General features: G+C 41.0%; 5 protein-coding genes across 10 annotated transcripts; all 5 read right to left on the bottom strand.

Annotated features, from left to right (window-relative positions):
• Positions 1 to 3,790: 3,790 nt before the first annotated feature.
• Positions 3,791 to 6,488, bottom strand: LOC124312658 (calphotin-like). Its single transcript, XM_046777146.1, has 3 exons — positions 5,469 to 6,488; positions 5,202 to 5,334; positions 3,791 to 5,138 (listed from the first exon to the last, which is right to left on the bottom strand). The coding sequence occupies exons 1-3, from the start codon at positions 5,484 to 5,486 to the stop codon at positions 4,021 to 4,023; spliced, it is 1,269 nt and encodes a 422-aa protein (XP_046633102.1). The 5' UTR covers positions 5,487 to 6,488; the 3' UTR covers positions 3,791 to 4,020.
• Positions 6,489 to 9,762: 3,274 nt separating this feature from the next.
• LOC124352502 (neuropeptide-like protein 32) lies at positions 9,763 to 10,614 on the bottom strand. The gene is made up of 3 exons (XM_046802030.1): positions 10,488 to 10,614; positions 10,258 to 10,411; positions 9,763 to 10,163 (listed from the first exon to the last, which is right to left on the bottom strand). Exons 1-3 carry the CDS (start codon positions 10,500 to 10,502, stop codon positions 10,024 to 10,026), a joined length of 309 nt encoding a protein of 102 aa, XP_046657986.1. The 5' UTR covers positions 10,503 to 10,614; the 3' UTR covers positions 9,763 to 10,023.
• Positions 10,615 to 10,806: 192 nt separating this feature from the next.
• Positions 10,807 to 15,273, bottom strand: LOC124352578 (hornerin-like). 5 transcript variants are annotated; one of them, XM_046802116.1, is made up of 5 exons: positions 15,157 to 15,273; positions 13,850 to 13,983; positions 13,565 to 13,775; positions 13,415 to 13,486; positions 10,807 to 13,320 (listed from the first exon to the last, which is right to left on the bottom strand). In XM_046802116.1, exons 2-5 carry the CDS (start codon positions 13,862 to 13,864, stop codon positions 10,934 to 10,936), a joined length of 2,685 nt encoding a protein of 894 aa, XP_046658072.1. In that variant the 5' UTR covers positions 13,865 to 13,983; positions 15,157 to 15,273; the 3' UTR covers positions 10,807 to 10,933. The 5 variants fall into 5 exon arrangements, with proteins under 5 accessions (XP_046658072.1, XP_046658070.1, XP_046658069.1 ...); XM_046802114.1 differs by having other exon boundaries at positions 13,850 to 13,992; XM_046802113.1 differs by having other exon boundaries at positions 13,850 to 14,006.
• A 457-nt stretch (positions 15,274 to 15,730) lies between these two features.
• On the bottom strand, positions 15,731 to 20,711 carry LOC124352489 (hemocyte protein-glutamine gamma-glutamyltransferase-like). 2 transcript variants are annotated; one of them, XM_046802015.1, is made up of 19 exons: positions 20,591 to 20,711; positions 19,979 to 20,017; positions 19,675 to 19,902; positions 19,495 to 19,598; positions 19,224 to 19,422; positions 19,025 to 19,158; positions 18,806 to 18,941; positions 18,520 to 18,746; positions 18,272 to 18,449; positions 18,034 to 18,199; positions 17,865 to 17,968; positions 17,693 to 17,799; positions 17,522 to 17,613; positions 17,314 to 17,462; positions 16,941 to 17,251; positions 16,742 to 16,865; positions 16,491 to 16,651; positions 16,252 to 16,388; positions 15,731 to 16,176 (listed from the first exon to the last, which is right to left on the bottom strand). In XM_046802015.1, exons 2-19 carry the CDS (start codon positions 20,010 to 20,012, stop codon positions 16,035 to 16,037), a joined length of 2,733 nt encoding a protein of 910 aa, XP_046657971.1. In that variant the 5' UTR covers positions 20,013 to 20,017; positions 20,591 to 20,711; the 3' UTR covers positions 15,731 to 16,034. The 2 variants fall into 2 exon arrangements, with proteins under 2 accessions (XP_046657971.1, XP_046657970.1); XM_046802014.1 differs by having other exon boundaries at positions 20,507 to 20,711.
• A 718-nt stretch (positions 20,712 to 21,429) lies between these two features.
• Positions 21,430 to 25,371, bottom strand: LOC124312656 (mothers against decapentaplegic homolog 3-like). Its single transcript, XM_046777144.1, has 6 exons — positions 25,106 to 25,371; positions 24,608 to 24,743; positions 24,347 to 24,540; positions 23,277 to 23,597; positions 22,825 to 23,208; positions 21,430 to 22,762 (listed from the first exon to the last, which is right to left on the bottom strand). The coding sequence occupies exons 1-6, from the start codon at positions 25,161 to 25,163 to the stop codon at positions 22,494 to 22,496; spliced, it is 1,362 nt and encodes a 453-aa protein (XP_046633100.1). The 5' UTR covers positions 25,164 to 25,371; the 3' UTR covers positions 21,430 to 22,493.
• Positions 25,372 to 25,998: the final 627 nt, after the last annotated feature.

Genomic DNA, 25,998 nt, shown 5'->3' on the forward strand with positions numbered 1-25,998 from the left:
ACGAAAAATCGCCTCTCACGAAACGGGGGAATAACGAAACGGGTTCGTTTTTTTTTAAGATTTGGTTATTTTTTATTATTTCTCGCTCGCACACATCCTATCCATCTCCATCTTTCCCCTTTTTTTTTCTGCCGCGGCTCACATTTCAGTTACACATTGGTTTGCCTAACTATGTAATAGTCGATCGAGGGGGTTTGCTCGGTCACGGAACGCCGAGACTTTTCTCCAAAAAGAAAAAAAGAAAATCGTGGCGTCGGCAGTTTTTCACAGGACACACGGCGGATGGAGGAGTTGAATCAGTTGAACACGCGCGTTTGTCGGGTCGCGCGCAAGCCGCGCTCGCCGTCGACAATGAATGCCCCCCGAAGCCGCGCTCACCGCGATTATAAGCCGGCACACCGAATAAGACATGCAGCTCGTAAATATTTTCGAGATCAAGGAAGAAGAAGAAGAAGAACCTTTTTTTTTTTAACTTCTTCGATAGACCGTCATGTTATGCGTCTTATATACACGAGGGGAAACCTGGAAAATCAGAGAGAAATGTCGACCGCGCGTCTCTATTTATATCCCCCATTGATTCTGTTATTTCGATTTATTTCCTTTTGTGTCAATTGGAAAGGTTAAAAAAAAATGCCGAATTTCATGCAGGATTCTCTTTTTATATTTGGCGGTCATTTGGTATTTAAATTTGGTGGTGGGCAAATAGCTCGGCGTATAGAGCAGGATATGTCGCCGATGAAGAATGTTACTGAACTCATAAAACAAACGACCAAACTGAGCTCTGGCTTTTAATTTTATCGTTGTTGGCCAACTGCGTGTACCAAAGGATGCGGACTTGTTTCGTTAGTTCGGTCTCTCCTCACGCCGTCTGTCACCAGCCCAGCCAGCACGAAAAAACAAGTTAAAAAGGAAATGATTGGCAAACTTGAATTTCCTTTGATGATTACAATAAAGAATGTTGACGGCTGACTGCATTGCTGCTGCTGCTGCCGTTATCTTATTTGATATGTGTGTGTGTGTCTGCGATTCTCTTGTCCCGCGTCCGATCATTACGCAGCAGCGGCTACTGCTGAAATTTTCATTTTCTTGCGATTATTGCCAGTGCCGGCGCAGCAGTTGGCGGTCATCGGCATCTCTAAACATGTCCAAACGTGGTTTTCTGATTTTTTTGTTTTTCTTGTTTCGTTTTTCTTGTTATTCTTCTTGTTTTGTTTCTTCCTCGGCTTTTAATCAACAAAAGCGCGGGCTGCTTGAAGCGTTTATCCCGTCATATTTCCCCGCTTTTTACTGATTACTGGACGTGCCTAATGACGGAACGAATGCAAAGAGCCGCGCCCTAAGGAAAAAAACGAAGAAGATGAAGATGAGGTCATGGAACAGCGGGAGCTTTGCGTTTACAACCGACCAAAATAAAAGTCGGGGAAATGGAAATATTTTTGAAACTGAACGGGGGAGACCAGAAAATAACAAAAAAAACAGGAAAAGGATTCAAACAACTGCACAAGTTGCAACACACAACAGGACTATTAGTTTTGATAGGTGGCTGGCTGTGCTGGCTGTGCTGGCGCTGGCTGCTGGATGGATGCTGATGGTGGTGTCTCCATATGCATCTTCATCCTTCAGGAAACACATCACGGCAGCAGCAGCAACCAGGGTCGAGATAGCGCAGCCAGAGCGGATGATGATGATGGCGGCGATCATCATCATTTGCCTCGATCGCTGCTGCGAGCCGCCGCTACATGATGACAGAGCTCATCTTTTGTTTTGAGGGGGAGGCGACCCCAAAACAAAAATGGGAATTTTAATATTTCTTTTTTTTTCCTCCTTAAAAAAAAATAATAATGGAATTACAGATAAAAAACGAGGTTCTGGGTCTATGTATCTAAAATAGAAAGAGGAAATAATCCGGACACGATAATCTCCCCGGTGACTATCTCTCTCTCTCCCTCGGCAGCTCCTCCGAGTTATTACGAAATAAATGCAATGACCTGCATTCGCGCGGGACAAAAATGTACGAAGCCTACATATCAGCAGACAGATATGAAGGCCATCAGTGTCAGACTTTGCATTCATATTATTATTACTACACATTTGATGATATCCGAAAAGTTTTATTTTCATTTTCTAAAGGGCCGACATGTATATAATAACGTCTGTGTATGTGTATTTTTTACTGGTCTATGGGGGCCGAACCCTACATTTATAGATATTAAAAATTATTACATTAGAAATGGAAATTATGCAATCGCAGCTGACGGATTAATATAACTCGCAGATCAAAAAAATAAAATAAAAAAAGAAGGTTTTGATGTATCCCCAAACGGGCTATACTTTTTTGGAGGTTGTTTGACGAGTGAGAGAATCACTTTCTGAGAAACTGGGAAAGAGAGATGCCTGGAGCTCCTGTTTCTTTTACTCTGATTTACAGCCACTTGCAGTGTTAACATTTTTTCTTTCTGGGAATCGAAATGATGCGGACTCTTCTTCTTCTTCTTCTTTTTTCACTTTTATATTTGGAACAAGCCGAGAGAGAGAAGGATCAAGTGCTGTGACCAATTCGAAACCACATGAGCAGAAATTACACAAAGAAGAAGGGAGGATTTTCATTGCGTTCCACAATTTAATTAAAAATAGGCAAGTAGGACACTGCACATTTCGAACGCAGAGTTGAAAGTTCTATTCTCCTCTTGTACAGCAGCAATGCGAGATTGTTTGTTGCTTTGATGATGACGATCTTACATATAAATAGTTCTGCTTGCCTGTTGGATAATTATAAAAGAATTTCGGAAATAAAACGAGTTTCTCAGTTAAAGTATAAAGAGACAACGAGTCGCGTATGTATACGACAGAAAAGTTTTTCGGCATGCACTGCTGGGAAACCTTCGTTTTCGTGTCATCAATCAATAGAGCAGAGCAGCAGACCCGGAATTCACGCAAACACGTTTCTTTGGTTTTGTTTTGTTTTCCTTTAGGAAAAAAGAAACGAATCGTATAATAATGGGAGGAGAATATGCGCATAACATTGTATATAGAGGAGTGCGAGTCTATAGTACTATGTCTGTGTGTGAAAGTAACCTCAAAGGTTTCTTTTCTGTTGTTGTTGATGTTGATGTTGTTGTTGTTGCAGAAAAGTTACACAAAAAAAAGGAGGGAAAAAAACTGGTTGGAACTACTCCACTACACCAGCCGACTTGATTATCTTGGGTCAGTTGTTGCTGCTGATAAGGCTTCGAACGTTCGCCGAGACAACAACAGATGATTCCGGTTATTTGACTTTGTTTTGTTCCTTTTCCCAGCACTGGCCAAAATTTGGGTTTGCTTCTACTCTAATAGGGCGGACTCGCCGTCGGCAAAGATTCATATTCATCGAATCTTTTATTAACAAAAAGGTGGGCGGACATCTGAGTCGAGTTAATGAATTTGTAGACCAGGTATGGCGATCTTTCGAATTGATTTCGCTCAATTGCGTTTCGTCATCCGAGAAAATGTGCGCAGCACCAAAGTTTGGCCAGAACGCAATTCCATTCTCCTATTCTTTTTTTCATTCAGCAATTGATCCAAAGGTTTCGTCATCAACCCTGTGACATTGAACGAACTGCAATTGTTTTTTTGGTTCACGAATAGAGCTACTGTTTAATCTTTTCTTTTATTACAATTGAAAAAATAAAAAACTAGAAAATCCCGCGGGAGGTAAGCTCTTCTGCCATCTAACGACGATGTCAACCACTGGTGAGACCACGGAGTATTTCGTGAACGTGAGCGGGAATTTTTTCAAAAATTTAAAACACAGTTAAACATGAAAAGATGTGTGTATTATTATTTTGATCTCGTGGGTACAACCCATGTGAGATTGGAGATATTGAATTGAGACATTTAACATAATGTGAATAAAAGGTTAGTAACGCACTTGAGTTTCATACTTTTGTTATGCAACCGCCAAAACAAACTGACTTGTTTGAGGCCTTCAGCTTTGAGATAACAACACCATCACAGCTTCAAGGAGATGACACACTTTGCTCTTTAACGTTCATCGCTGTTGTTATTGTTACCTCCTTCTTCTTCACTATTGGCTCCGTTTTCTCCAGCTTTCGTTTCCTCTTCTTCTTTACCTTCTTTGATTTCATTCTCCTCTCCTTGTTGATCCTTTCCGCCAACTTCCGTGGCACTTTCCACCTCCCCATCAGGAGCATTGGCAATTTCTGTGGCGCTTTCAACGATCTCGACAATCGCCTCAATCACGTCAATCTCCGGTTCATCAACTGGATGAGCAACTACTTCGGGAGCAACTAGTTCAGGAGCAACTACTTCAGGAGCAACCACTTCAGGAGCAACTACTTCGGGAGCAACTACTTCGGGAACCAGCTCTGGTTCATCCACCACCTGCGCTTCAACTTCACCGGAAACAGGTTCGACTTCTTCGGCAGACAGAGGCTCTGCCGCTCCATCAACAACTTCAGCCGACAGCGGTTCTTCCGCTGGAACAACTTCCGGGGCAGGTGGAGCAATAACGGCAACGGGGGCAACGACCTCGGCAGGTGGAGCAACAATCTCGGGGGCCGGAGCCACAACGGCCGGCGTGACCAGCTCGCCACCGGTGGCAGGTTTTTCTTCTATGGCCGGCGAACCGACAACACCTTTCTCTTCGCTTACGGGCAACGGAGTTTGACTACCTTTTCCCTTGAACGGTTTGAACGCGGTGAAAGGCTTCTTGTTGGTCAAACCGTAGGCGCTGGCCTGTCCTGTGTTAGTGCTGCTAAAGACGCCGCTGGAGACACTGTATCCGGAATGAGTAGTAGTACCACCAGTTGTTCCCTGACTGGACCCGTAACCGCTGCTGATGGGTGCCGTACTTACGGGATGGACGTACGCTGGTTTGACGTAGGCCGGTTTAACGTAGGCGGGTTTAACGTAGGCTGGTTTAATGATGTACACAACTCCTTTGCCGTGGTGATGGTGGGGGTGGTGATGATGCCCACCTTTACCGGGATGTCCGTGTTTACCGTGATGAGCTCCTTTGCCTTTCGGATGAGTAGCATCCCATCGAAATAGCGGAACTCCTTTCGGAATTCCGTAGCCTTGGCCAATGTATCCGCTGCCGTATGACTTGCTAGGGACGCCATAACTACTCTTCACTTTTCCTGAATGAACGTTTGATTACAGTTATTAGCTTATTACACGTCGGGTGAATTTGATTCAATTACCGTAAGTAACTCCGCGGGGCACAGACGACACCTGGTATTTGGCTTCAGCCAACTCCAAATCTTGCCAGGGGGCAGCCATGTGATTATACTGGACGGACGACATCGCTCCGAAAATCACGACGAGCATCGCATTCTGCGGGAGGAGGAAATTCCCAGACACAAATCAAATGGAAATTCCCAGTGGGTAAAAAAATCAATCAAATGAAAACGTGAGCGATTAGAAACAGGATGTTTTAGCAGCGCAATCAATAAATGTGTACTCTATACCCTCAAAATGATCAGCATTGCTGCTATAGTTCAATCACAAGTGATGATGTGGGAATATTTCAACTGTTTTCACGATCGAACTGAAAAAATGTGCTGCGTCCGGGACTAAGAGCTGATAAGTTATGTCAACATTTGCTCTGGGAAATTATCCTTTTATAAACCACTCAAGTCTAAAAAGCGTGATGCGGCAGCAAAGAAGGGAAAACGTTTCCTGGCAATTAATAAGGAACAAGTGAAACCAAGTCGCCATCGGAGAAAACTTGCAAACTTGCTTACATTTGAATTGATTGAACACGCGGAAACGGAAAGTAACAGATAAGGTTTTCTAAACTGAGGAAGAAACCGGATGACTTCCCATATCGTTTCAACTATAGTTCCTGGACCGTCTCTGATGGGAAAAAGTTTGTCCGACTCCTTTCACGTTTCCTGTGTTCCCATGTAATATTGGTCATTTGTGTATCTTATTATCTCAACTTATTAGCTGTAACATTATTTAAGTAACCTCTTTCCATATAGCGCATCTTTCGTCTAAGGCAGAAATAGAAAATGAAATATTGGAGTTGAAACTTTCACCCAGGCAGACTATACACATGCGTTGAGTTAACAATTCTAATCGTGAAAAAGTGCAAGCAGTACGTTTGACTGCTTTTACTCCTCAGCGTGATAAGCAGGTTGCGATAATAAGACCGGATAAACCCCAATTGGTTATTTGACAGTCATAATAATAATAATAATACGGGTTTCCCTTTCTTTTGTCTGGATTTGATATATACCTGTCTCAGATATACTCGTCTATAATTGCGGTATGTTCATGTCTGCAGCTTCTGATTGAACGACAAGTTTCCAAAGAAAAAAACCGTTGCAATTGCATTGTTCTACTCGTGCGGAATTGTGTAACAGAAAAAAACAAAACCTGACCAGTTATCTGGTCCGATTTCTCCCAACCACTCTTATTGTATTGAATGGTAATAATGGCTGCATTCTTAATAGACAGCAGGTCACTAACAAATGAACGGTCAATCAACTTTCGATATCAATATTCAATAACCAAATACCGACCAAGGGGTCCGCAACTCAAATTTACTTTTTATTTTTTTTCCTTTTTCCTTGCTTTATTTTTCCTTTTTTACTTCTGAGATAGGCTTTCCTTCAAGCGAAAATAAAAGGGTAGGGAGGGGATGGGGAGGAGGGGGGGTTCGTTCGCGCGCGCCCTTCTTTTAGCACGTAAAGTAAATTTCCTTTTTTTTTCCTTTTTTCACTTTTTTTTGCTTTTTTACTTTTTTTATTGTAGTAAATTTGAGTTGCGGACCCCTTGATACCGACTGGACAGAAGTAAAAGGCTATTCTTATCGTTGATTTGCTTCATATATAAAGGTTGCAGCGCTCATTTTTGTTCATTCAACTTGATTAAAATAACACAGAATATTGTTTTTCGTACGGATATCTCTTTTATTGAATAAATCTGATTTCATCGCAGCATGTGAAATGAGTGGATAACACGATGTAAGTATTTATGTATACGTCTAAATGATTTTTGAAAAGTAATCAAAGCGCTGTCTCTGGTGACCGCATTAGGCACTCTCCTTGAACTGGAATAGATATTCGCAAGAATAAGTCGAATGGCCTGACGGCTAATTGTTTTCTTGTGATTTATTCTGTTATTACCTTCTGTTGCCAACGCCCTGGAATTTCCCCTTTTTTCTCCTAATTCTTATTAACGACCTTCTTCGCTGGAACCGCCACCACCTCCTCCACCTCCTAGTCGATTGGAAATAATAAAGTAGAAGATTAAGTCAGGCAATAAGAAATACACATTTTTTTCACAGCGTATTATTTTACCTCTGTACTTCTTCTTCTTGTGCTCAGCAACATTCAAATCATGAGAGATGGCCGTCTCTACGGGGCTCGTCAGCCCGCTCATTTCGGCCGCAATTCCCAAATCCTGGGCGGTCGCAATGGGATTAGCAGCTGCCTCCATGGTGAAAGACACGGCCACCAATACCGCAAGGAGCATCGCAACCTAAGCGAAAAAATGCATAGCGGTAAGAAATCAAAACAAGAAGAAATGACGAAAATTTAAAAATTTACTTTGAATGAGCCCATCGTTGTTACAGCGAATCCAGAGTCCTTTTTTTTCTTTACTGGGAATAACAGCGGATTATTGTTACTTGTAAAACAATCGTTGGTGATGTGACGAATCGAATAAATGTGTCTCCGTTTTATACGTCAACAACTTTAGCCCATAGGCAATATTTATTGGTGAAATGCTGATTGACAAGTGAGTTTGAGTTGTCTGGGGCAGTTATTCGTTTATTCCAAGGACAAGTGAAAGGCAAGCAATAAATTCTACCGTTGTTTTCGAAACAAGAAAATGTGGGCTCGAGTCAATGAAAGGGTCATTCTTTACTAACACAAGAGAAATCATGGCTCGTAAGTCGTAATAAGACAGAAAAATCCATGAATTGAAAAACAATAATAGTTTATGAATGTACCATTAATAATTTCCATTTGCATGTATACTCATACTGTTTACACCCCTCTGAACGTCAAAATTGCTTTAATTTGATTCGTCCGACGACTTTTTTCCTCACCCGTTCCCTTATTTCAATTTTTCATTTTTACTTTTTTAGCCGCCATTATGGATTTCCATAGCGCGGATTTCGAAGAAAGACTTTGGTTTAGAGATTCGTTCTCTTCCTGTCGCTAAAAGGTTTACAAAACCTAATTTGCATATTTACATGTTTTTGGTCCCCAAAAGAATGTAGTCAGTTTCGCAGACCACACCTGCACACAGCATACATCCGCCGTGCTGTTGCCTGTTGAATAGTTTAGTTTGTCTAGTTGTTAGTGATCTGACAGCTGTTTTCTAACAGAGGTATTCAAAAGGCAACGTGCAAGGCCGTGACACAGTGAGAAACGTTTTTTTTTTTCAAATATTCACGAAAAAGGAAAGAAAATTCCGTTCAAATTTTCCCATGTTTAATCGTGTTTAATGAACAGTGGCGATTTTGGAACTCGTTTTGCAACTCTTTTTCGGTTGAGTGAGTGGGACGATTTCTAGAAAGTAGGTGGCCTGTCATTTGGAAAAGCGACAAACAACTATAACCAGCAGAGAGAAACACCGACGAAAGTGAATTTCAATTATATAGTCTCTGTTTATTTCTTTTCAAAAATACAAATGCCATTTGTGGATCGCACATCGATAAATGTCCAGCTGAAATAATTGCGAGCTGGAAACGACGTTTAGAAGAGAAAATCAAGAATGAAAGGGCTACAGAAGTAGAGCATATGATATAGATATTGCAAATGCGGATGCATGTTTTATGCAAACTCATTCTTCAGCGGCGTTCCTCGCTGGATCCACCACCGCCGCCACCGCTGCTGTGTCCGTAACTTTGTCCGTGTCCTGTAATTGGCGAACGACGATTCAAGAATCAGAAGCTATAGTTCATTAGAAAATGAATTTGAATTGTTACCTCTGTATTTCTTCTTCTTGTGCTCGGCTGCGTTCAAGTCAGGTAAGACGGCCTCTGGTATGGTGCTGCCAGCCACTCCCAAATCTTGGTTATCGACGATGGGAATACTGGCCGTCTCCAAGGTGTAAGCCACTGCCACTAAAATCGCTAGGATCAAAACAATCTGCGTTTTCAGACAATAACAAAAATTATACATTTAAATTATACAAAAGGCTATATTGCAATTTTGACAAGAAATTCAATTACTTTGATGGAACCCATTGCTGCTGGCAGACAGTTAAATAATTATAGCAAAATTTTGCGAATTCAGTTGGACTGGGTAGAGCAAATAATTGGTGTCCCGATGGAACAGACTGTCTGTGTTGCTTTGATGATCCAGTTTGGGGACGGCTGTCCTTTTTATATTAGATTCATCTAACGGTTGCATCATAATGTCTCGATTTCACGCTTGAATAGTTGCTAATGAGTTTGACATAAACGGACGATTTTTTCGTATTCAAATATGTTTCGAGTCTAAGAGTGAAAGTCATTCCTTTTTTTTGTGTTGTAGAAAAAAAAAACTTGATCGATCATTCAACGTCTTTTTTCGTCCAGGATACATTGATTTCTAAACCCGTCACATTCTCTACTGATGAATTTTTCAAGGGAAAATCCAAGGGAAATCTATTCGTGTAAAAAGTTCACAATTCATTCCCTTTCGCTATTAAGAAATTTGACGAAATGGGAATAACTTAAATGTCGTGATTTCTTATCTCTCTAATAACGATTGATTTATCTAGACTCTGCACCTATATACTAAAACTTGCAGTGTAAACACCTATCTGTTGTTTTCGTTTATTTCTTGTTTGTATAATCACGCACGTATACAGAGCACTGAAACGGATGCAGAAATAGAACATTATGAAATGTTACTCATTAGTTTTGCTTGATAAAATATGAAAGTCGAGTTTCTCTTTCGTTTGCTAAATTAAATAAATAATTTTTTTTTAATTTAAAAATTTTGTAGATCACCAATAATAATTTCACTGGTCCTTGTTAAAGGTCTTTAAGCAAATTTGCAAGTGGTTCAACGTCCTTCTTCACTTGATCCACCGCCTCCACCACCTCCACCCCCGCCTCCTCCTCCATATCCGCCTCCGCCGAACCCCTCCCCCTCCCCCATATCCATGACCATATCCATATCCTCCATATCCCCCATATCCACCACCTCCTCCGTATCCTAGGGAATATCACAAGAATATCACAAGAGCGATTTTTAATAAGATGTACACACGCAAACGATTGTGTCAATTTCTGACGCTTTAACATCTTACCTCTGAACTTCTTCATTTTGTGCTCGTCCGCATTCAAATCTTGAATGTAGATGGGGGAAACGAGATCACTCTTCTTTGCCATTTCGGAATTGGTGGCATTGCCGGGTAGTACAAAGTAAGCCAGTGTCGTGAAAATCACGAGGATTAACGCAGCCTGTTCAAAATCGTAATATAATAATTAAGTAACAATAAAAAAGATAATTTAAAAATGAAAGCAATAAATACGTTACTTTTATCAAACCCATTTGTACTTTTGGATTAGGAATAAAGACTTGAACAACTCAAACGCGGAGATGGATGATGCTGCTGAAAGAGCAAACAATCTCAGATGTGATGTGGGGATTTACTTGCATCCGACTCTTTTTATACTGTCGCCATTTCGCTCCAATTGCGACGTGTGACATATGTCATGATAATCAGCCAAACGATCTTTTGTGTCGTTTGACCTTGCAGTGTGCGAGAGAATGTGAAAGGAATGTAGCTGACAGCTAAAAACTGACCGAATTATTTTTAGCGAAAAATTCTAAGAACATTGCGAAAAAATTTCAAAAAAACTTAATCGGTGTATTGATTGTAAAGCACACAGCACCGTACAATTGAACTCAACAAACAGTTATAATTCGATAAAATGAAAGATCTCTGTAACGATGAACAAATTGGATGAGAATAAATGGCATCACGTCACAACTGGTTTTTTGTGTCCCCTCGTTAATCGGCGAAGTGGAATGTAGTACGTATCGATTGGTAAATATGGAACTAGCATTGGTAGTGTAGCGAAGGGATCGCTGCCGTCTTTCCCGGAGGATCCTTTAACATCCTTCCCAACAACGGCAGAGTCGTTGGAAAACAAATGAGTAATACCTTCCGTCGTAGTAAGAGGTTTGTATCTGGGCAAATATCGGACAGCCGTATTATGAGCGTTGCTGGATCCACTGCTTCCAGCACTCGTCTGTTGCTTATTTGATTCTCTTTGGCTTCTTCCACCAGATCCGTCGCTTCCAGAAAATGAAGTTTCTTCCGGTTTAGATGTGGGTCTGAGTCTTGGGATACGTGTTTCATTAGCGTTACTACGTTTTCCGTCATCAATATTTTTCACATTTTTAGAAACCTCGCCGGCATTCCCACTAAACCCGAATAGAGAAATAACGGCAGGTTCCATCCATGGCAATGGTCTGTACCTTGGAGTATGACGGGTGTGATTCCCTTCAGTCAGATTGACTGCTGTTACTTCAACTCTCTCGGAAGTTGTTTTTTCAGTTAATGGCGTAGGTCTTGGTCTGGCAGGACGGCGAGTGCTACTATTACCAACTGATCCTCCGCCACTGTTTCCCGATGTGCTGCCTTTCGTCACGACTCCAGAAGTCGTATTTCTAGATGCACTACTAGCCGCACCGGATCTTCCACGTTCGCTATCGACAGAACCTTTATTACCAACACTTGCTCTGTTGCTATTCACTTTTCTGTCATTTCCAGGTCTTCCAGGGGAAACCGAACTGCTCACGATGTGCGATGCGCTGGCCTTTCCGCTGCTGTTGGATTCGATTAGAGGTGTGATGCTGAAGCATCCGCCAACGCAATCAGGGCTGCTATTTTTTTCTTGACTTGTCCCAGGTGTACTCCTGACGGATGGTGAGGTTGTATTCCTAGTAGATCGGTTTTCATCTTTCCCCTTGTTTGCATTGGTCCTTTGCTCGCCATCGCTCTTCGTTCCTGACGACGAGCTGTTAGTTTTCCCACTGTTGTTGCTAACCGGTGGTCTATTGGTGGATACATTGTTTCCATTTCCGGAATCCTTATTGGCTGCTACTGCATTTGCCGATCCGCTTTCGTTGCTGACATTTACAATGCTCCTTTTACCGCCCGAAGAAACTGTTGCGCTGCTACCATCAGTCCCGGCTTCTGATGCTTTGCCACTGTCCGGAATATCAGCACCTGTGTCTGAGCTTTGAGGTGATGCTTTTTTACTATTTTGACCTTTTTCATTATTGGCGGTTGAAAAGTGGACGCTGACGGAAAATGCTTTTTCGCCACTGTCATTGCCGTCAGTTTGGAAATCTACCCTGACAGTATTGTTTCCATTTTCGTCGTTCGAGCTGCCACCTTTTGTATTGATGGAGACGTTGATGGTTTTCCCATTTCTTCCGCTTCCGCTAGTTGGAGCTGCAGTACTACTTGTTGCAGGTGTAACTGGTGTAGTACTTCCCTCGACTTCGCTATCGGATAATGTTTCGTCAATTTCACTAGTGCTCCGCTTTTTCCCGCTGGCCTCGGATGCACCGGTAGCACTGCTTCCAGATCCGCCATCTCCTGCAAGGCTGCTTCCGGATTCACTCCCTCCATCTGCAATACTTCCAGATTCGCTGCCTTCGTTTACGTTGCTTCTGATGGCACCTTCGGATTGATTTTCGCCTGTTCCGACACTTTCGTCTCTGCCCGCATTGCTTCCGGAATCGTTGTTGCCCTCTAAAATACTGCCGATGGGTAAATTCTCCCATGTTCCACTGCTGTCTCCATTTCCGTTGTTTTCAGATGAGCCACCTCCACCTCCATTAAAGCTGCTTCCATACGAATCGTATCCAACTCCACTGATTCCATATGAAGTGTCTAAATGTCCGTACGAGTTACCCACATATCCGTACGAGGTTCCTACTGCTCCGTACGTTGTACCTACTGTTCCGTAGGACTCTATAACGGCTCCGTATGAATTGCCTCCGTTGTTATTGCCGTGGCTTTCAGACGATCCACCGCCATGGTTGTTGTTGCCGCCCCCGTATGAGTAGCTGTATCCACCGCTTCCATAAGGAATGCCTCCTTTGCCTTTTCCGTAAGATCCTCCTTTTCCTTTGCTTCCGTAACTTTTTACTTTGCCATAAGATACTCCCTTTCCTTTTCCTTTGCTTCCGTAGCTGCCCCCTTTTCCTTTGCCATACGATCCTCCTTTTCCTTTTCCGTAGCCTTTTCCTTTGCCGTAAGATCCTTTGCCTTTGGCTTTACCTCCGTAAGAGCCGCCTTCGTGTTCGTATGAGCTGTATCCGTCGTCGTATCCGCTGCCATAACCGCCTCCTACTCACAAGCAATTAAGAATAGTCAAATTAACATTTTCTTAAACAGAGATGTTGAAGACGGGTAGATTAGCTGAAAATTTCGATGCATTTACCTCCTTTTCCTTTGCCTCCTTTCCCCTTTATTTTGTGTCCTTTTTCTTTTTCGTGAGAGATCACAACGTATCCTGAACGGATCGAAACATTAGGATTGAAAAACGATTTTTGTTAATTTATTATGACTTGACGAAAAATGAGTTAATTACCTCCATTTCCCTTGTCGCTTTCACCGTAGTAATCACTGCTGTCAAGAACAGATGGCCTATGATATTGTAGACTACCAGCATAAGGTTGCACGTAATGGACGGGACTAATGTGTCTTTTTCCATGGGTCGCTGCTATCGGTTCCAAATCGCCTTTAGTATTCTTTTTTGCACAACCCACCAATGTCACTAAAGCAGCAGCAATCAGAGCAATCTGTTTCAAGAGAACAAGATCTATATTTGATACTGACCCATTTGATACTTTACAATTGGCTGAAAAATAATTACTTTTAAAATCGCCATGGCTGCCGGAGAACGATTTCACAGTTGCAGTTCACGAGGGAATCTTTATTGCGTCCTAGTAGAGGAAGAGTTGTCGGGAGTGTGAAGTTTTGGTGTAGCAGCGGTCTCACTTTTATAACCTAACAATGCTTTCCATAAATGGCTTGAATGAAAAAAATCGAATTTGAATTGAAATTTGAATTGTTGACACTATTATTACCACTCAAGGAGAGAGTGAAAAGAAGTTGCTAGAGAAAATACTGGAAAAACGCGCGAGACTAACACGTTGTGGAGTCGAATGAGGTTACTTTGAACTGAGAGTGAATTTAAAAATTTGAAAACACCGCGTAAAAAAACAGGCAGTTTTGAACTTATTTGTTGTCGCATAATCTACGAAGTGAAAGGAAGCAGCTGGAGAAAGCAAATTAACTTTTACTCGGCAATAGAAACCTGATCAACTTGTTTGATTTCTCCTGGACGCTTCACCACTCCCATATTCGTTTAAACTATCGCAGTAACAATACTTCGTAATGCGAACTAAATTTGTCAAGGAATTTGTTTTCCACCGGTTCACTAGGAGTATAACCAACTTTCGTCTGGGTTAGCAGCTCTAGTAAAATATTGTGTTTGTCTTCGCTGCGACAGATGACGCTTTTCTAAAAGAGTAATGAACTTAGTGAAATTTCAGTTTCAACGGCGAACACACCCAGAAAAAAGTTTCTCCAACAAGAATCTGCTAATCTCAGAAGAATATTCTTCCTATTTCTATTTATGCGTCTAACCAGCCCGTTTTCTAGAACAAGTTCTTGACAAAATCGAATGCGAATGAAAAGAAACTTGTCTTATTACTATTACCATTCAAGAAATCAGATTAATAACTAGAGAACATATATCCATCATCCGTCTAAGCCGGTCTAAGCAAAATTGTCAAAATGATTTCTTGACTCACTTACTTGTGTACGTCCGTAACTAATTTAGAAAGGGATTTGAGGAATTTAAATCAAAAGCGTTTTTTTTTTTTTCGTTTGCTGGGAAGGAAAAATAATTATTATCAAAACAAATTTTTCAAACTGTAAGTCCCTTAAAATTCTACTGTGCGTTCTGCTGTAAAAGATCGTATTCTATAGGAATATCTTAGTGACATTTTTGGGTAATGAATATCTAATCAATTTCCAAACATTTTTGCTATAGTTAAAATTTAAATGTTATTGTAGATTACTTTCGAAAAATTTGATTAATTAATAGGAACTAAGAACTGTCGGAGATTGCTTTTGTAAACCACCCCTTCATGAAGAAAAATTTAATTGATTTACCTTATTAGTTCTGCTCCGTGGAGTTGAAAATAACTGAAATCAGCCAAAGAATCAGCAGACAAACTACTTCACCTGAAACTATCGCACGCGCTTCTGTCAAATCAATAGTCGATGAAGTGCGGTGGACTAGCTAGTGAAACCAGATGCCCATCAAACTTTCATTTCTTGTGTCGCGATCGCTTGCGGTCATTCTAATAGTTGCAGGAAAAGCAGAGCCAGTTTTTTGTTTTATTTTCAGTTTCTGAGCGTGTTCCTGTCATCACGTCACTTGACATTCCGGAAGCTGGTTATACTTCTCTTGTAGTATCCATATTGAAGTTGGGATATGTTCGTAAAGCTGCGAATTTTTGCGCAAAAACGCGCCTCTTATTCTAATTGGCTGAACAAATAAGTTCCGCATCTGTGACTGTGACTTGTCTCCCGTCCTGCAGTGCACAAAGTAAACGGCAACTTTAATTTCTGCATTGCACAATCTAAAAATGGTAAAAAAAAATTATGTCGGATTAGGCGGATGAGCCCTATGTGACTTCCATTGATAATAGAGTGGAGAAAAAGAAAAACACTATACGGTACATCGGCTTGATGAAATTTATTCTGACTGACTAAACCATCACCCAGAAAGTAAGAGAATAACAGTTAATATTAAAAACCTACACCATCAACAGAGAAGGTTAGATTGGTTAGTTGAATACAGTAATAACGAGAGTGTTTGTTAGTTTTAAATTGCAATGAAAAAGGGTTGTAAAGTGCAGGTTAAAGCAAAAAGTTACTTGACTAATTTGCAACAATGTTCAATGGGCAAGTCCAAAGTCGTTTCAAGGTCCAGATCGCAATGTCTAAGGAGTTCCATAGTCCGGTTTTGTAGAAGGATTTGCCTTTTAATCGCGGACATGGATCGGACGGGAACCAATAATGTCGCCCAACTCGCGGGAGTTGAAAGTAGCAACAAGTTTACGCTCACCATTGAAGCGAGGCATAAACTTCTGAACGAAGCTGATCATCTCTCCAGGTTTCACGTCACTGGAGGATTTGAGTTAAATCATTACTATCGTATTCGTTATCTGTTATTTTGTTATAAATTTTCGTCCAACTTACCGGTATTTAATAGTCTGGGCACGTACCAGACCAGGCCCTTCGAAAGTGAACTCGCACTCAGTCAGAGTAACTGAGATGGGGTTCATAAAACTGAATGTGACGAAGCAATCCTGGCCAACTTGAGGATTTCCACGGATCTAAATAAATGTGTTATCAAAGGCATTAAGCGTTAGTGATTTTATTTGTGGAAAGCTCAATTTGAATCAAATAGATTTCTTATTTCTATTCCGGAAAATTACCTGAACATCCAGCTTGGGTTTCTCAAGCTGGAAGTCATCTTCTTCGCTCCAACACTGCTTGGTTTCTTGTACGGATGCCATGGCGTAAATCTTAATGTGACCATAGTCGACAATTTTGTCGCGGTACTCATCCCAGCTGACTCGCATTTGCAGAGTTTCACCTAAAATGAAAAAAAAATAAAAATAAATATGCTAGAAATACTTTGCACCAAAAGGTTGTGTAAAATTTGTTAGTGGAAAGAGTAACGTACGGCCTCCAGGTTGAAGGACAAACTGGCGGTCGTTGCGGCCAAGGCGGCGAGCGGTAACTCCTGTGTAATAGACGGAGTTAGCGGACAGGATTGTCGTGATGGTCCTCATTTCTTGGGAACGGTTCTGTAATAATTCAATTGACAAATTAGCAAATAAAATTCTAAAAAAGCAAGAAAATATTGGAGTATAATAAAGAACCTGAATGTGGACTTGAAGGTTGAACGGCTGTCCCCAGGCAACTTTGTCTTGCTCGATCAAATCGAAATAAACGTCATCGCTAATTGGTCGGTTGTCAAACATGGGTTGTGATCGCTCTACGCTGCGAGCTGCGTTCATGGATGACATACGCTCAGCTGCTGATCCTGGGTCAACTGCATGTCGGGATTCATCATACCAGGGCTTGCGGGCGATGTCGACAATACTTAGACGACGAACGGAGGTTCCTGGGTAATGCATCATATCCCTATCCCTATCTCTTCTTTCTAGGTAAGGAGATGACATTCCTTGGTCTAGAGTATAAAGTCAGAATTAGGTTGATAATAAAAATAGTAATAATTCGAAATAAAAATACTGAAGTGAGAGTTGAAGAATCCATCTCCGTGTTTCTGGTAACGGGACATGCCATCAGGATTCTTGTACAGACTAGTGATATCTTCAGCATCGGCATCACTGACATCATCATCAGCTCCTGGTCGCTTGGTCAAGATCATGCGGCCAACACTGGGAAAATAATTGGGTTTTAGCAGATTAAATTAAAAATATAATTCTTCCTCAGTTACTGATAGTTGTTGACGTGAATCTTTCTGAATCCCCAATGAGAAGTCTCATCCTCTTGGAAGTGGCTAACTTCGGCGTTGACTTCAGCAAACAACTAAAATATTTATTGTTAATATCATGTCTAATGACTGTTTCGAGAAGGTTTTGGTTATGTTCAGTAGCCTATTAATTACGTAGGGGGTATCGTAAGCGAATCCAACTTCGCCACGACGAACAGACTCGACGGAAGATGGGCCTCGACGGAAAGATTCAACAGCCCATGGTCCTCGATTCTTTTGATCTGATGGATAATAATACACAAAAATGAAACCACTCAACAGTTGTTTGCCGTATTATGAATAGAACCTCCAGAATTGTTCTGCCAGAACTGGGGAGGAGGAGTGGGGTCAATAGCCTGCCAGCCGTTGAATCCAGCTTGGAGATCGGGACGTGACATCCATACCTCAGTCCTATCCAAATCAATCACCAAATGTTATTTTCAGCGAATGAAAAAAAAGTAGTCGAAAAACATTACCAAGCATGGAAGTTCCACAAGGCATCCTGATTGTCACCATCTGGGCCACCTTTCATCTCATCGCCAAAGACATCAAAGTACTTGTCGACCGACAAGGTGTGGTTGGTGTCGCGTGCGGAAACGAAATTGGTCACGGGACGAGATGGGATACCCAAAGCGCGGAAGACTGCAAGGTGAAAAATAGTTAGTGCTGTAGAACGTCTAATCTAAATTCTGGGATTTAAGTCCAGGTAATTACTGGAAGTAGCCACAGCGGCGAACACCCAGCATTGGCCGTATTTGACTGGTTTGGATCCATTGCGCAAGTAGTGCTCGAAGATTTTGGAGCTTCCGGTCCATACCCATGGGCAAACTCCGTCTTCGAATGAGCCTTCCCATTTGCCTTCCAACAAACCAAAACCATCGTTTGCGTTGATCTGTTGATTTACATAAACAAATTTGTGATAATCAGATAGAAAAGAAACGCTTAATATTCATTTGAATTACGATTGAGGCAATGGCGCGGACAACTTGGACAGGGTTGCCTCTTTCAGTTGGATTGAGTCCAGATTGTTCCAACAAAAGCTGGGCAGCTGGCAGAGCAACATCAGAGAACTGTCCGTAGACCCAACGACGGCCCTTGGGGCGGTGATGGGTGCCAACGAACACCTTGCCTGTTTCGTTCATCAAATACTCCCGGCGCAGATCCTCGCTATCCAAGTACACGGGATCGTCTATTGATATGGAATAGAAACATTATGATTGAACAATCAAATTTAAAAAACGCACAAACCTCGACAGAAGGGGTTGAACAAGATGTAAATGTCATCCTTGAAACGGAATTCGTCGACACGGGCGCCTGGAGTCGTGGTGGTGGTTTCAATGGTCACACGCCAAAGTCCGACAAGTGCGTTGGCAGGGATATGGACCTACACAATTGATGAAAATCAATCATTAATTTGCTGAATAATATCCATTCTCAAAAGGGTAATTTTTTGAAAATATAACATACTTGGAAAGTGATGTTGAAACCCTCCTGTTGATGAAGGCGCATGTCCCACTTTTGCGGGGCTCGGTTAAATTCACGTTGGTTCATGCGGAAAGGCAAAACAACTTTGGTTCCCTTGGTAACCTGAGGATTCGGGCCTGGCAAAAACAAAATAAATAAATAAACAATAAGCGTTTAGACTCTTTTAAATTTCGACAAATACCAAAGCTGAATGATGCTCGGAGGATATCGCGACGGGGATCGAAGTTGCGTTCCTTCATGCGCACAGCCATGAAGAAAGGCTGGCCACGACGAAGAACAGTAGTGGACGACGAAGAAGATGAACGGTAGTCCATCGATGACAATGAAGACATGTTAGTCATCGACATAGACATAGCCAAGGACGACGACGATCCAATGTCCTATTGCATTGCAAAAAAAAAGTATGGTTAAAAAAAGGCGAAATCTTGAATTCATGAAAGTTTAAATTATACTCGGCCAGTGTCACGAACTAATTCGTAGCGGTCAGTGCGATGTTCACGGGCGTTATCACGCGAGTACAACTCAACAGAATCGATCTTCAAATTGTCCGAAGACACTAAATTAAAAAAGAGTGAAGGAAATGTGTAAATATTCCATTTAGAGAATGAATAGAACATGTATTGTTCTATTACTTCCATCGGTGCGGATGTCTTCGACGGCTCGTTCAGCGCGACGACGCCTATCCAAATCTTCGGCGTAGTGCGAGACCAGTGAGGCGCGGTAGGCGGCATTGCTGCCTCCGGGACTGACTCCAACATTGTTTCCCATGACATCGCGGTCGTTATTACGACGGATGAAACTCGATGACTTGGCCAAGTTGTTCAATCCTGAGCTACCGCTCACTGAGCGACGCAACATGCCTGGAGAATTAGTAAGATAAAGATTATTAATGAGCTGGCCTTACCCAAAAATCTAGTAAGATCATTTCTAAATTACCTGGAGATCCTTGTTGAGTCATTGGAGAACTCATTGTGCCTATAGTTTGAAAGAAAACATATTTTTGTGAATCACAATGTAGATAACATTATAAAGTTAAAAATATGATAGGGATGTAGGGTGCAGTGTGAACGCCCAAAATTCATTCACCCTAGGACTACTTTGATTTTGGAAAAGGGAACTAGAATGTTCCGCGTGTGTGCAAATAAAAGATACAAGTGCAATAAATTACTTAAAATTGTTATTCCTCGATTGCTTTCTTAAAAGTGGAAATGAATTGTGCGCGCTGTTACCTGACTGCCCGTTTCGACGCATTGTCTCTGCAACACCGGATTTAAAATAAAGTTTTATTCAAAAGGGGATAAAAATACTCCGATGTTAGAGAAGATTAGGGAAATCGAAGACGAGAATAATATTATAAAAATAGAACTGAAATTTCCCTTCACTAAAGTGTTACATGTGGTCGAACAAAACAAAAAAGGTGTTTACCCGCAAGGAAATATTGCCAGAAAATAGCCTAAAACCTACCCAGTTCAAAGTTGTTTCTTTGGTCGAAATCGGAGAGGACACAGCAAGAGAGATCGGAGCCCGTGGTTTAACAAACTTGTCTACCTTTATGGGGAAGACAGGTCAGCGCGACGACTCTAAAGAGACGAATAAGCTGAATTGGTTTATCTCAACGCTCCCGCCTACCAGCGACGTGTTCACGCAGCTACTGCAGAACCAACACGAATTCAACTTGGGATTTCTTCCGCCTTATGTAGTTGCTATATGCCTCGTTGATTTCGAACTCAGATATGGACTATAAGATATGCAGCTGGAACAAAAGCGGATGAAATTTCTGAAGCCAAAACTCGTGCGCTTCTTCTGATACAATTATATCAAATGAAATTTAATATCGTAGGTGTCTTCGAGTCGTACTATTTTCTATCCTTGACGCAGTTTTTGATCATGCTCGACAGTGCCGAACGAAAAGCGCAAACAAAACTAAACAACTATTTTTTAGCATTAGAAATAATCTCTGTCTGGACGTATACTACACGTGCGAATTACAATAAGCTTACCAAAAAATTAACATTTAAAAATTGTCAGTGATCGTTCAGATATTGGTTAGACAAATTCAAAAGGACAGCAAATAATTATGAAAAATAACTAGAGGTGGTAGTGTAAACCGGAGATATAGAACGAGATCTAGTTACCTGAAGAGCAACGCCAACTCACTGGAATATGAAGCTTTTGTCCAAGATTTTGTGGAAGGTGTAACTGCCGTCTCAAATGACCAGCTGGACTATTTAAAAACCAGCTCGTTTATCCAACGCCAACGTCGTGTGTAACGGAAACGGCTCAAATTCAAGCCGCTTCATAATTTCACATAAATGTTCGACTTTAACAGTGTGACAACCAAGTTTTGACTTTTTCTCAAATGAAACTTTGAAGGAATTATTCTTGGATAACTTTTGTTTACCTTTATTGGTATTCCCATTAATGTATACACATCAGTTTTGAGACAACAGAATTTTTGCATCTTTTTTAAGTTTAAAGGTATTTTTGCCTTGATAGAGAGTAACAGTCCTAGAAAAGAAAACGCTAGCAACAGAAAAATTGGGTATTCTATAATATGAACGCGTCGAATGCACTGCTGTTAATATCTAAATTGATCTCGCATTAAACAGTTTACAATTTCTCTCGAAATTCGTAACACAAGGGAGAACCTAAGAAGTGAGACGAGGATAAAGAATTAACACGAAAAGAAAGATTTTTCTCTCAATTGAAAACAGCACAGCTCAGAATGAAAACCTTTGAACAGTAAAACAATGAATCATGATTTGCTGTCTGCCTGTCGGTCGATGGGCAAAAGAAAATGTGGACGAAAGTAGATACAGCATTTGGTGAACGCTCGCGGAGTAATATTGAGGTGGGGTAGAGTACAATCGGTTGTCACGGAATATGACATGGTTTGTAGGTGTGTGTGATCGGAAAGGCGACTGATTGATCGACCTGAGTGGCTCTCGGTTATTTTTTTTTTGGTAGTGGACTACGTCGAGCAACGCGAAACGCAGCTAGCGAGGTAGTTTGGGCTATGGGAAATATTAAATGCTTTAAGCTGGGAATCGTACGGCAGCAAAGGAGCGGGCTATGTTGCTTCGTCTGACTGAATCGACTATTGCACATCCGAGTGGAATAATGAATGGATAATGAGCGTATCAGGAAAAAGTAAGGGATAGGGAACAAACGGCAAGAAAAAGGGAGTGAAAGAAATAGCAAAAAGGAGAACGACTCACCAATATTGCAAGTGAGCATAATTGGGGTAAAGGGGTAATTGAAAATAAGAATTAATCGGCGCAAGCAGGTTTGCGAAACTATTATTTCATCTGCGTTTCCCAAACGCTAGTATGGATAAATGTCAATAGAAAACAATTGAGTGACCTAATTCATTCGGCAATGAAGCATCTTCGATGAGGAAGATACTGCTGATCCGGAAGGTGTGTTAATCACTTCAATGGTTGTTCCATTATCATGACATGGAGCTACACGGAAGGCGAGGCGATCCCATCTGAGTCAGAACTCGATCTAGCCATTGCAGTGGACCATTTAAATGTAGCTCGATCCAACAAGGGGTAGATGTTACTGTCTGTCGTCTGTACTCGGCACCCCATCCTTTGACGAAGCTCATCCGTATAGTGCACATTCTCGTCAACTGGTAAACAGCCTCAAAGCCTTGGCTCACTGACTGGGATAGAAGAGCGGCGAATTCTTGGTTGTTAAATATTTTTAAATTGCAACCTAAAGAAAAAGAAAACAATGATATAGCTCATTTCTATTTGATACCAAACGAACACATTTACCTGGTGGGATTTTACAAACGGTTGCTGGATGCCAACCGTAGCGCTGATTGCAGTTTGGTGACTGTACAAATATTGACGAATCGCTCAAACATTCAGCAAAGACCTCGCCACCAATGTAATAGAGACGAACTCCTTTCCCAATATGACGGCGAGTCTGCTCCACAACAGGATTACGATTCACGTTTGATAACAGCCCCAGGCAAAACCGCTCCGAGTTGCTGGGATCAGTAAAACCGTCAACGGTAATGGATGGCTGAGATGCATGAAAAGTTTCTCCCACGCGTGTGTTCAATTCATAATAGCTAATCGAACACCAAAAAGCCGGTTCGCAGTACATAACCGGTTGGGCGTCGATGGGGGGGCTGGGTGACACTCGGCTGACATCTAGATGTGAAAGGATAAGCATACATTATTTACAGAATTTAGAATATGAATGAATATGAATGACTCACTCATTAAATCAGCGGGTTCTTGCGTGTCGCCATCTTCTGACATGTAACCTGGGGGAGGTGTTTCTGTTAATGGAAAAGTGCCGCCACCACCATCGCTTCCACCAATAGAAGCAGGACTAGGTGAATTCACCCCGGCGGTCGACATGATAAAGTCTGGACCGTCGGCTATCGATAACGGAAGATCATCCAACGAGAGCAGGTCTTGAATTGTGGCGACCGTGCTTGTCACAATTTGATGATTGTTATTGGTTCCTGGCGATGAAAGGTTGACACTGCTCACTCCAGTTTCCGCTTGGCGTGGTACCAAGATAGGCGGTAAAACTACACGGGAGAAATAAAGCCTTAGGTTTTTGGTTTTTGTAAATTTTTAAAAAGCAATTGGAACAGTGTCACTTGTTAGTCATATTAAATTGATGCGGGGTACGAGATGTCTCACACATATCTAAACCAAATTCTAAGAAATGTCTAATGGAGTTTCATTTCTTTCAATTTTTCGATGATAAAGTGAGATATGACTCACACTTAATTCAAAACAGATGTGCTTTAAAGTTGTAGCAACAAACGTTTAGTTTTACTTTACGACCGACAATTCTTTATGACTTCATTTCAGAGTAAAATTCCTGAGAACAGATAAGTATTTACAATAGGACACTTGTCACGCCCAAGGCGATGTAATTTGTTTGAAGTAAATAGTAGCAAACTTTCCCAGGATTTTGTTTTTAATATTTTTTTTTACTACTTTACTGTTTTTAGAGAGGGTAAATTTGATGAGCAATTTTCCAGCTAAACCTCATACAGTTTGATTTGAAGTACAAAGCCTGAAGCCCTATACAAATCAAGCTATGTATGTAGGTCTTCAACTTCAAAATGATTTGAATTACAACTGCTACTAACACATTATTAGAAAGTAACTTTTTACTGAAATGCAGTGAAAAACATGTTTTCTTTAAAATGATCAATCAAATCAGATCATTGAGCTTTCAAAACATAAAGAAAATAAACATCTTATTTAGAGTTGTTTGTTTAAGTTGTGTTTGCTTATTAAAAAACAAACATTGTGTAAAGTATACCTGGTGTTTCCACCCTTTGGTAGTGGTAAGGATTAACACAAACTTCGTCTCGTTTGAGCTGAAAGGCGTACTCGCAATTTTCAAGCGCATGCAATTCGTGGTGTGTCTGAAGATCTGGCCACCTCCACAGGCGACAGTAAATTACATGAGGCAGTCCTTTACGTTGGGATACTTGAAGACGGCCGTCTAAAGATCTGCAAAGATGTAATTGACTAGGTTAAATAGGTATAGATTGTTTATGTTATTTATCATGTTACATACCTTGGAATTGTAATACACTTTGTACTGGAACTTTGAGAAGTTACAGCTTTTTCCAGTTCATCTAAGCCACCACTTTTTTTAAGCTTCTTAACAAGGCTTTTGACTGCCTTTTCACTCCACTTTTCTTCACCTTCACCTTCAATAGAAAGGTTGAGGAGAAATTTGACATTTATTTAACACTTGGCAACTGATTGTGTCAGATGGATAAATGAAAGACCAATAAACAACTTGGCAACAGGAACAAAAATATGGTGTGTAAATGCTTCTACAAGAACTATTGATCTTTTCTTAAGTGTTGCATAATATGTTATGCTGTAGTAATCGTTAAATTCTTTGTCAAATCTCCCATACTCAAGAGTACCATTTTTACTACTTCACTAGCTGAAATTCTTTCCAACTGTGTTGAGACTAAAATGTGATTGTTTGTATCTATTTGATTCAACACTAAATACTATTTGAAAAGAACCAAAAGGTTACTGCCAAATGAGAAAAGCATACCTCGTTTCCAACCGAGCAATCGCTTTACTGGGGATGACAAGGGTATCAATGAAGTCATATTATAAGCAATACTTCACCATCACAAACTAGCCGAAACACGCATAAGCACAAAAGTCACAAAAAATCACTCGGCCAAAAGTAAACTTGAAATTCGATCTAACGAGTCACAATCATCATTGGGAGGTCAAAATCAAAATGATCGGACACGACACTCACGTTGCTGTGCTGTTGCTCTGCTAGTGCTAAGACTTCGTCAGAGAAGAAACCAAAACTACAACTTGACGGCACCCTAAGTTAATATTTGGGATCTGTTTCTCGAACATGAACGATAGGTGGCAGCACACCACATACTAACAGTGAAATATAAAGTTCGTTTCAATTTGAAATCTCATAAGAATATTTTCATTGTTACGTTATCGTTCGATTTGATATACCGTAATGACTCGGTTAGAGAAAATTAGAATGGCCCTTTATTGATTCTTCATTAAGTTGTTAGCATTTAAAGTCTAATACGTACATTTATCGCCATCTGCAGGAGGGGTTTCTAAATAAGCATTACCAAGGGCCTTTTTCATATAATGAACTAACAATTTCTTCCGTGTGCCATTCGTGTATCCATCCACAGACGTTTTCCTACGCAGACAAACTAGTTCTTAAGGATTGATCTCATGACAACAAACAAGATTTAGATGCGACTGTGCTTTAAAGCGAATCAGAAACTTGCTTTTCGAATCATTTGCATACAAAAAAACAAACACAAATATTTAACAATTCGGAAAACTACGAATGAATGAATGGGAAAATACCTTAGCCGCGAGCGTGTCGACCTGAATAGCGGATTTCGGACGACGAGCCATTCATACATAGATACGGGGATAGTTGCAAACCAAATT

Source organism: Daphnia pulicaria, chromosome 8 (genome assembly GCF_021234035.1).
Source record: "Daphnia pulicaria isolate SC F1-1A chromosome 8, SC_F0-13Bv2, whole genome shotgun sequence".
Classification (NCBI taxonomy): Eukaryota; Metazoa; Arthropoda; class Branchiopoda; order Diplostraca; family Daphniidae; genus Daphnia; species Daphnia pulicaria.

Bases quoted from the DNA above. Each gene is read 5' to 3' on its own strand.
- LOC124352578 (XM_046802116.1), bottom strand. The intron at 13,487-13,564 runs GTAATTAACTCA...CGATCCGTTCAG, and splicing joins AAGCGACAAGGGAAATGGAG to GATACGTTGTGATCTCTCAC. The intron at 13,321-13,414 runs GTAAATGCATCG...GCTTGTGAGTAG, and splicing joins AGGAGGCAAAGGAAAAGGAG to GAGGCGGTTATGGCAGCGGA.
- LOC124312656 (XM_046777144.1), bottom strand. From the start codon at position 25,163: ATGACTTCATTGATACCCTTGTCATCCCCAGTAAAGCGATTGCTCGGT. The intron at 24,744-25,105 runs GTATGCTTTTCT...TTTCTATTGAAG, and splicing joins ATTGCTCGGTTGGAAACGAG to GTGAAGGTGAAGAAAAGTGG. The intron at 23,598-24,346 runs GTATACTTTACA...TCTCCCGTGTAG, and splicing joins CCAAAGGGTGGAAACACCAG to TTTTACCGCCTATCTTGGTA.
- LOC124312658 (XM_046777146.1), bottom strand. The intron at 5,139-5,201 runs GTAATTGAATCA...ACGTTCATTCAG, and splicing joins GCCCCGCGGAGTTACTTACG to GAAAAGTGAAGAGTAGTTAT.
- LOC124352489 (XM_046802015.1), bottom strand. From the start codon at position 20,012: ATGAGTTCTCCAATGACTCAACAAGGATCTCCAG. The intron at 19,423-19,494 runs GTATAATTTAAA...GCAATGCAATAG, and splicing joins TAGTTCGTGACACTGGCCGA to GACATTGGATCGTCGTCGTC. The intron at 17,463-17,521 runs GTAACTGAGGAA...TTATTTTCCCAG, and splicing joins ATTCACGTCAACAACTATCA to TGTTGGCCGCATGATCTTGA.
- LOC124352502 (XM_046802030.1), bottom strand. The intron at 10,164-10,257 runs GTAAGATGTTAA...GATATTCCCTAG, and splicing joins CAAAATGAAGAAGTTCAGAG to GATACGGAGGAGGTGGTGGA.